Raw genomic sequence first — 9,811 nt, 5'->3', positions numbered from 1 at the left:
TTGCCCAGTGGGGTGCGCTTGGGCGCGGCCATAATCCGATCATCACTTTTGCGGATCCAAACCAACGCTTCTTTTTGCGCTTAGGCGCAAAAAGAAGCGTTGGTTTGGATCGCGCTTTAGCAAGGCTTCGTAATCGGATTAGGACGCGTCCAAGCGCACCCCAGCGAGCAAGATGGCAGCGCTCTGAAGCCAGACTTGCAAACGTGTATATTTGTTTCATTTAAAAGTCAAAGTGCAGTCGACGTTGCGAGCCAGTGGGACCAATAAAACAGCATCAAACGCGCGACATAGTGGCATTTCATCCTTCTGCAAGTGCTCTTTCATCAGCTAAATGAATTAAACGCAGCGACTGTCCCGTGACTTGCACTTTTAGTATGTGCGTGGTTGGATGTGTTTGAAACTTCCACTGTGCTCTGATCTAAGATGAAACAAAGTGAGTAGAGACGCTGAGAAATACATATTTGAACCATTTTTATTTTCTACTACTTGTATGAATATCAAAATTGACGAATATTGAAATGTTTTAATTTTTCGCTTTGTTACTATCTCATCGCAGGTATGGCGCAATTCTTAGCAAAAATGCGATTTTGGTGCAAGATGTAGCAAAATTTCATTCATGACGCAATTTGGCACCAATGGCGTGGCACTTTTATCACTGCATAGAGTGCACGTGTATTGCGTCACAATTTTTGTGATGTTATTCTGACTAAATTCAAATCACTTGTAAAAGAAAAAAAAAGAGAGAATGTTAGTTATTGAGTTGAGGCGTTCGTTTCCTCAAAGGGTTATTTCATGAATGCATGTGCATCATTCTAATAGCAGAATTTTTAGCCAAGACAGAAATGATCTACCACTGGAGCTAAGAACAAAACAAAATGCAACATCACGTGGACAAAAGAATATCACGTGAATCAGTGACTAGCATTTATTGCACACCCTTCTTTGTTCGCTGCAAAGAATCCGGATTTCATATAAAACATGCCGCACACACAAATGAGCTGATAAAGCAGCAAAATGCTTGCACTCAATGTAGAAATAAATCAAAAGCAATCATCCCAGGCATCAGTACAATAGAAGAACCCCACCCATTCAAACAGCCCATGCCTTCGTTTATCTTTACATATGCGAACACCCACGTCTTTCAACTGGAATGACCTCAAAAAAAGTTTTTTGGCCAGGATTTCCAAATTCGTTCATGACACGAGCCCTAAACAGTTCAAAGAATGAAAGATAAATCACATAAAATAGAGCCAGGGAAAAGTAAAGGTTTCCCTAGCTTTGCCATTTAAGAAATCAGAGGTAGTCAGACGGTTTAACTAAAGGTCTACTCCCGTCAGAAACAAGAATTCTACACTCTCTTATTCTCTCTCCATTTCCCTCTCCCCAACTTTCAAGCCCCTCCTTGATGGCGCGACACAAGGTTGTTGACACTGTAACGTAATAAGGCACACTGAGATATTCACTTCATCAACAACTATGTACACTGGAAGCCTCACTATCTACTGATTCAATCTGTTCCCATCAACCGAAGAACAACAGGAGCCTCAAATTAGCTTTCACAAACGACGACAGAGTAATGATCATCACGAGAGTATGTTGCAACATACGAATGGTAAAAAGAAGCAATCCAACAAAAACACAAGCCCCAACCAAACACTGACACAGAACTTGTGTACAATTGGTGTCCTGCTCTGGGTTCCGGTAGGCGACATAGAAACTCCATCCTCGTAATCTAAGAGCTGCTGGTTCGCCCTGCTAAAGTGGAAGGTGTGGAGGGACCTGCGAGAGGAACTCATCCTACTAATCTGAACCTGTAACAGACTATCACAAACTACCAAGAAAGGACCCAAGTCACATTAAGCACCCACCTGTTACCTTTGAAATGTATGATAGCTAAGCAAAGGATATACCAAGTGCCTCCCCTAGACTTTGGAGCCTACCTTGCTGACCTAAATGAACCTCCTCGTGTTGCAGGGTGGTGAAGCTCACCCTGTCAATGCCCCTTCTGCACTTTGGCTCTTGGACCGCACAAGCGCCCATCCCCTGGTTGTTCAAGATTACCTCCCGATTTTGGGTGGGCCCTTACTTTGTACTTTATAGTTATTATACTCAGTGTCAGCAATTTTTTTGCTACATTGTTGAGGCTAGTGTCGCTTCTACAGAACTGCCCTGCACTGAGCACATGGCCTTGTCTTGCGTCTTGTTCGAGAGTGCTTAGCACAAAATGGTCGACGCTGAGTATAGCTACACAAGAATGCACCAATTGTGCAAAGAATGTGTTATTCACAAACCTATGTAATGGATCAACTAACACCACCACCACTATCTTGACTAGGAAATTCTAATAGGAAACCACAACCATTATCTTGACTAGGAAATTCTAATAGGAAACCACAACCATTATCTTGACTAAGAAATTCTAATAGAAAATCAATCACAACTGGAATGTGCTTTCCACTTTGTCCGCAACCATCTCTGCGATGGCGAGAGATGAAGTGGCAGCAGGAGAGGGCGCATTACGGACGTGAAGGGTTCGTTGACCCAGTTCTCCTTCTCCGCTGTCAAAGACGAAGTCGTCCACTAAATTTCCATCGCGATCCAGTGCCTGAGCCCGAACTCCAGTAGGTCCCCTGCACAGAATTTCAGCAAGACAGTTAGGGAAAAAAAAGTTTGTGTGCTGTCCAACTACATAATATTTTCTAAAAAAAAAAAAAAAAAGTTTTGTTGTGTTTTGCAAATGAACTGCAGTGACAACCGAGGCTTGCACACTTTGCTGCCGCACGCAGACACTGCACACTAATCATGTGACACTGCACACTAATCATGTGACACTGCACACTAATCATGTGAAGCCAGTGTCAAGGGACGTAATGCTGTCACGTTACATAATTTACAATGAGATATTTTGGGGGCGCCACCTCGTGGGCGCCCCTGTGATGCAGCCGGTAGGATGCGAGAAGACGACGCGTCATGTCAAAGCACGGAGTGGCTATGTTAGTTTGCATCTATGCCGATTAAAAATGGCTTATTTATTAAAGAAAAGTGTATGATGTTTTTGGAAGTGATCTTTCTAAAGAATAACAGTGCCTCAAAGTTGCTTTTTATATTAAACAAATTTAGAATGTTCAAACACAAGCCTGGATCTTCACATTATAGCTTGCGCGGCGTGCGTCAGGGCTATTCACAGCGTCTGTGGTTGTTGTTTTTTCTGGATCTGTGAAGGCTGTTGTAGAAAAAAGTTTTCCATTCACCAGAGTAAATGACGTGCCGTCTTCTTAGCTGTGCACGTGTGCACAGTTGTGTTGCAAAGCACCGCACTTGCTTTAGCTACATTAAGGTTGCCAATGCTGACGCTTCTATCAAAGTGTAACTTGACAGGTGCTGACAAGCAAATGCTCATGAGCAACGAAGGCTCTCCTACTGCATCGAATATGTGGCAAAGAAGTTTGTCACATTGCGACTTCTGCTCAAAAGCAGAAATATTCATCAATTCTTAAATTGTCTGATATGGCCTGGCAAATTCAGGCAACTGATTAATATGTTCTATCCAATTTTTACTAAGAATTGTTTACAAATTTAAAATTGGTAGCTGAGAAGTGCATTACGGATTATGCGCATTTGGGTCTGCAAAATTAGACATACAACGGTAGTAATTTATAGAAGGCGTGTACTTAATTTTTTGGGGAGCTGAAGTGTCACGGACTTACTAGATTTAAGACTTTAATCGCGAGGGGGTCTCGCACGTTTCGCGTCGGCCGGATGAATAAGCAGGGATTTAGTAACTGGAAAGAAGAAGCGGTGGCTGACTCTGGAAGTCAGCCACCGCTTCTTCCTTCCAGTTATTTTGAGGAAATGTGTGTTTACTGGTTTACAAGATTCAAAAAGGAATCAACTTGGAACTAATAAGAGACCAGCACTCACAGAATACATTGGAACCAACAGGATACACAGAGTCGCTTTCACTGAAGTATTTACTACATAAGCGAGGGGCTCTTGAATTTCACTTTCCTTTATTCAATTTGGTGAGACATCCCTTTCTCAGTTTTATTTAGTACAAATCATAATAAAATATACAGCCTATTCACTGTGGTAGATGTAGTGGGGTAAAGCGCTGGATATTGTATTTTCATTATCCTGCTTTTTGTACTGAGATAGAGAACAGTATGCCGCCATTCGGGCACTTCGACACCTCAGCGCCAAAAATGCTTGTCAGTACGACTACGCATGCCACGGTTTGAAGCTTTGGTAAAATGTTCAACTACAAATATCACCATACCAAATAAACACAACGCATGAAACAGGCTTTGCTGCACGTTACCGAAACAGCACATGAAGCAAGGTGACGAGCCGAGGGATCCAAAATCTACGCGGTCTATCCCAGTCTGTCCTACTCGTGCCGTCACAAACAATGATGATGACAGCTAGACAAGCACCCTCTGTAGTTCACACATGCCGCCAATAGCACCACGTGCCGTGGTATCACAACGTCATGTCACAATGTCGCATCATGGTGCCATGCGATGCTATGTGACACACTGATATTTAGAGGAGAAATATTTGTCGCTAAATGCAATGGAGCAATTGCCCCAACTAGATTTAGTGACGAAACTGTTGTTGTTACATTTAGCAGAAAAAGTTTCCTGCCAAATTCAATAAAAAAAAAAGTAACCTGTCAAATTTAGCGTAGAAATTGTCCACAATCTTCCCAGAATAAAATTGACTCTGGGGATTTGCTGAGAGACCTCAAAACAAAACTGCTGATATTGTAACAAGGCTGCTCTATTTTTGCAGCATTTAGTTGTTATGGGCACTTAGTCGTTGCCAAGGTTCGTTTCCCCAAAAATGTTTTTATGAGGATGTTATGTGCAGAAAATCCGAACCAACTTTTGTTTTTCCTGCGCTGGGTTCTACTACAATCAAGCAAATCTGGATACTGCGGTACCATATTAACTCAAGGAATGAAAGGAGAACTCTAACCAAAGATTGATACGAAGCCCGACGTTTCAAGGCCAGTTCGGCCCCTTGATCATGGGTGACTGTTTTTGTCCATGTTGTCGTCTTGCGAATTGCCGACAAGGACAAAAACAGTCACCCGTGACCAAGGGGCCAAGCTGGCCTTGAAACGTCGGGCTCCGTATCAATTTTTGGTTAGTTTTCCTTTCATTCATTGTCATTCCTAACCAGGTGAATGTGCACTGAAAGGTTTACGTTTAACATATTAACTCGAGAAACAGATGCATTCCTTATGAACAATACCCGACCATCAACTTTTCAGCAGAGCACACATACAACCATTCGGTGCATCCTAACAAGGCCGAGAAAAGAATTATCTTCCAAAATGTGTTCTGCAGAGATAGCATTTTAAAGTGACAAATTATCTGTCCCCTAAGTTGCTGGGCTCCTCTCCTTCTGCCGACTGCGACATTCGACTATCCGCAGGCTCTACGGAAAAGCTTTATTCATAAACAATGTGTCTATTGCTCAAGTAAATGCGGGATGCAGATTTTCATGTTTCTAACAATATGTCAAGGTGGTGCCACTTGCTGTGAACTGAATGCTTTGCTTTACAAAAAAAAAGAAAGAGTTCTTAGGCATGCACAGCAACCAGGGTGCCTGTAGGCAAACTTATTTGTCTACGGTTTTGCATTTTTGTAGTTCATTTCTGATTAAAATCGGAGGGTCAGGGTGTTTCTCCAAGTTGATTTCTTATTAGAAATTCTATGTTTCTTGGACGTTATCTCTAACAGGTTCCCAATTCTCCGCAAGTCGACGTTCACATGACAGATGGCTCTAACTGCTTCCGTTCACCAGCAAAAAGAAGAAAAGAAAATACTTCACATGATGGCCTTGTTTATAGGTAGAAAGCTTTTTCTTCAGGCTTTATATTTTTCAATATCAGGTTTTATTTTTCCAAGTGAAATTCGGAACGCAATTAAATTTTCTGTCAGTCATTTTCAGGCTTCAGAAGTTTCTGAAATCTACCTTTTACTCAAAGCAAACAAAAAGCCACAGATACATGGACAAACTGCCGCTTCACATGCCGGATATACAATTTCGACTTTTGCTTGTGGCAAAAATTATGTGGCTCCTTTTGCAATTATGTGCACATCGGCACTATAGTTCTATGTTTTTCCACTCCAAATGGTTTTAAAATAACCTTCAGAGAACAGTCTTCTTTCTATATCCAGAGAGAAATTGGGTTGGACCAAACCTTGATAGAATCTGTTTCAAGTATATTTTTAGGGTATAAACAGGTATGTATCACCCGAAAACAAAGAACCTTATTTATGTCGTGCCCACGTCTAGTTCATCCCAAACCCCCCCACCTAACCCAGGATGCTTTAATGAAAAACCATATTCAAGAGTGGCCTAGTCTCTGTCTTACCTGGTGACATCCGAGAAACGCAGTTGTGGGATGTACCTCTGCAGCTGCTTCACCTGCGCTCTGATGTAGACTCCACGGTAGAGTTCTTGGCTGGCATAGGCCAGGTGCTTTCCCATTAACTTCTGAAAGCCCCTAAAAGAAAAAGAAGAAAAAAAGAAGAAGAAAAAACCTCAATTGCTTTAAAAATTGGGTTTAAAAAACTGTGCCTTTTAATGTTAATATTTTCCAGCTAAGTTTAACAGGATCCTTTTTATGTTCACACACTTCTTAAAAGCACCCTGTTTATGCTACTAATAACAATGTAGTGCATCAAGAGGAGGAATGCTTCGATTTCAACACTCCATTCTTCACGCAGACTATTTCTTCGTTGCTAGAAAGTAGTCCATCTAATTGTAGGAGAAAACTAAAACTAAAAAGGAAAAAAGACCACAGATGTGGCTACATGTCAAGTATCATGGATGGTCGTACTCCCCCAGTATCTTAGACGCATGGCCCTCTACTAGTATACATACTCATAGACGACTTAATTTTCAAGAATTTCGAGACTTCAAATCGTGGGGACTTCTTTGGTCACCGATCCCCGACAGACATCACGACAGCGTGGGGTCGGAACACTTGCCCTCCTCGCCGTGAATTCCGACCTGCTCGTGAAGCGTTGGAGTGCCGCCTGCCTCAGGGGCCCTTCCTATTCACTCGCTCACGGGGGGACCTTTATTCCACTCGCCGGTTCGGACGCGGTAACGACCGGCCAGCAAGGAGGTATCGCCTCTTCTTTTCCCATTTGGGGAAGGGGACTAGTCGATCAGCTGCGACTGTTCGGATGCATCATCGGCGAGCTCCTCGATGCTTCCCCGATCTTGGGTCTCCGGAACCCCACATCTGGCAGGTGAGGACTCTTTTCTTGCCTAGCCGGTGCAGGGTGCATTTTGGTTGGGGACATAGTAGTTTGTTTTAAAGGTGTCCAACAACCACTCTTTAACTCTGTCCTTTTTCTAGTATGTATGCCTTTTATTCTATGCATTCGAGAGATAGACAGTGTAGCTATCATTGGTGCGACAGAGGTGTCTATGGAACCTACCCTCAGTAGTGTAGCCTAAACGTCGTCTACGCTACCGCAGGGTGGACAAAGCTTAAAAAGCGTTGCGCGGACCTCATTTGTCACAGCAACCATATTTATTTATTTATTTATTTATTACAATACCCTCAGGGCCAAAAGGCATTACAGAGGGGGTGGGGCAACCAAAAAATGAAAAGAAAAAAAAAAAGGGTACAAAAAGAGAGCAAACACAGCCGAGAATAAACATCAACAGCTCGAAACACAGCACTCTGGTCAAAAAATAAACAAAAGGACAATCACGACAAACGATATACCCATCGACGATATGGTAATAAGCGGCCGCAATGCAGTCGAATCAAACTCAAATATAAAAGTTCGAACTAGCCTTCCTAGTGATGTGTCTGTACCAATTTCTCATTTGTTGTGCTTGCCTTTCCAGTTCTGATGTCGTAAAAATGCCACCTATCGCAAGCATAAGCTACGGCCGTTTTGTTACCTTAACTCCGATCACCTTCCCCGCTCCTTTTTTGCTTCTTTGCATCTGTCTGCTGTGCTTTTTATTGTTCTTGACAGGGCGGGAATGACCTTGGACTAGGCTTGACAGGAATTTAGGCTTTTGCAGTCGTCCGTTCATGTTATCATCTTTCTCCCATTCTACCATCTCTTCCTCAAATCTTACCATCTCTTTCTCAAATCTTATCATTTCTTTCTATTGCAATTTTACATAAACGACTTAAAGAACAGTTAAAAAAAAGGTGTAGACCTATACTTCAATAAATATGGTAGTTCCTTACAGCCATGCGAGCCCATGAAAACAAATTGCTGTACAAATTGCTTCCTGTCTCGTCTACAGGCCCCCAGAAGCGTTATCAGCTGTTACAGTTCCTCGAATCATGGTTAAAAAATTAAAACAGTGCAAGGACACGAACAAGAACGAGAAGGTAGACGAATGGCACCGCTTTTAATTTTTAACCACGAAATACCAATTAGCCCAAACGTCAACGTTAGTCAACCCTGAACCACATATTTTGTTTTTGCTAAAGTCCCGTAAAATGCATTAAAGAGGTTAAGACACGGCAAAACTAAAATATGAGAAAACTGTACTGCTAGGACCCACTAGATATTGCTATTCTTTAGCTTGAGCAAGGGTCTTTCAGTGTAGGGGAGATCAGTCGAACGAAGGATCTTGAAAGACGAAGATCGTGGCGGCGCCGACCTAACATAGACTGTGTACACGCATATCTCTGTAATCTTTTCTGTAATATAGTTGATGTAATATAGTTTTGTTTATTTGTGAATTCCTTTAAATTAGTATAGAACCGCGCGCAGCTTCTGCCGCAGAAACTATGATGCCGAAACCGGGGAAAGAATATTAAACAAGGTGAGCGGTTTTGACCTTCGTGATCGCCTCACTGGAACGCTGTGTAGGAGCTGTGTGCGTGTTTATGAACGACCAACAATGGAACGGCTAAAAAAAATGGGGAGTGAAACGGGCGCAAAACACAAAGCTGATCAACGAGGCATTGGCAGGGCTAGAGACAGCGAATCTGGCTACAGTGACTGCCTAGCTAAAACGACTCGGCACATGCAACCAAATGTTTCGGTCCTTAAATAAAGAGATTGAGGACCAAGTGCCAGTAGAGGATCTCGTCACGGAATACATAACTGTCTCCGAATACGATGGCGATGCCACCCGAGTGCTAGCGCTGCTATGCTGCAAGATAGCATCGCTACGACAAAAGGAACTGCCAACGCCGGTGCCTTTGAACGAAACCACACCGGCAACAACCTCAGTACCTCTTTACAACAGGACAAGCGGAGTGAAGCTCCCAAAGTTGCGACTCCATACCTTCAACGAAGAGGTCAGCGGTTGAAAGAGCTTCTGGGAGAAGTTCAGTGGTGCTATTCACAACAATGACAACATCACACAATCGGAAAAGTTCCACTACCTTCGCACACTCGTCACCGGACCAGCCGCTGCTGCAATCGCAGGACTTCAGGCCACGGAGGCCTGTTACGACGATGCCATCCACATCCTGACGCAGCAGTTCGGTGACAGGCGAAGAATTGAGCAAGACCACCTGGCGAAGCTTCGATCTTTGCCGCCTGCGGTGTCCGCAAAGAACACAAGGGGACTGAGGAGGATCTGTGCTCATATGCAGATAAACATCCGAGGGCCGAGAGGTCTTGGCATGGAATTGGCAACCTACTGCACAATGATGTCAGACATTCTTCTCAGGGCCCTGCTGAAGGAGACTGCTGGATTACCACCAGCGGCAGTCGAGCAACACCGTTTACAGGGCGTCGGCGACGTCTGAAAAAGACTGTCACCAAATGCAACAGGACAGGACATTGGCCGCTCGATCGAC

The 9,811-nt window shown here is 43.3% G+C and overlaps 1 protein-coding gene across 1 annotated transcript in view; it reads right to left on the bottom strand.

The window, feature by feature from the left end:
- Positions 1 to 454: 454 nt before the first annotated feature.
- The window catches only part of LOC8026050 (L-2-hydroxyglutarate dehydrogenase, mitochondrial), a 29,013-nt gene continuing 19,656 nt past the window's right edge, over positions 455 to 9,811 (bottom strand). The window contains exons 8-9 of the mRNA XM_029992575.3: positions 6,386 to 6,517; positions 455 to 2,630 (exon numbers count right to left, since the gene is read on the bottom strand). Coding sequence (XP_029848435.2) covers positions 2,435 to 2,630; positions 6,386 to 6,517 — 328 coding nt within the window. The 3' untranslated portion in view covers positions 455 to 2,434. The remainder of the gene's footprint in view (positions 2,631 to 6,385; positions 6,518 to 9,811) is intronic.

Source organism: Ixodes scapularis, unplaced genomic scaffold (assembly GCF_016920785.2).
Source record: "Ixodes scapularis isolate PalLabHiFi unplaced genomic scaffold, ASM1692078v2 PGA_scaffold10__122_contigs__length_95168666, whole genome shotgun sequence".
Lineage (NCBI taxonomy): Eukaryota > Metazoa > Arthropoda > Arachnida > Ixodida > Ixodidae > Ixodes > Ixodes scapularis.
The sequence above is the reverse complement of the archived record's forward strand: the minus strand, read 5'-3'. Positions and strand labels throughout refer to the sequence as shown.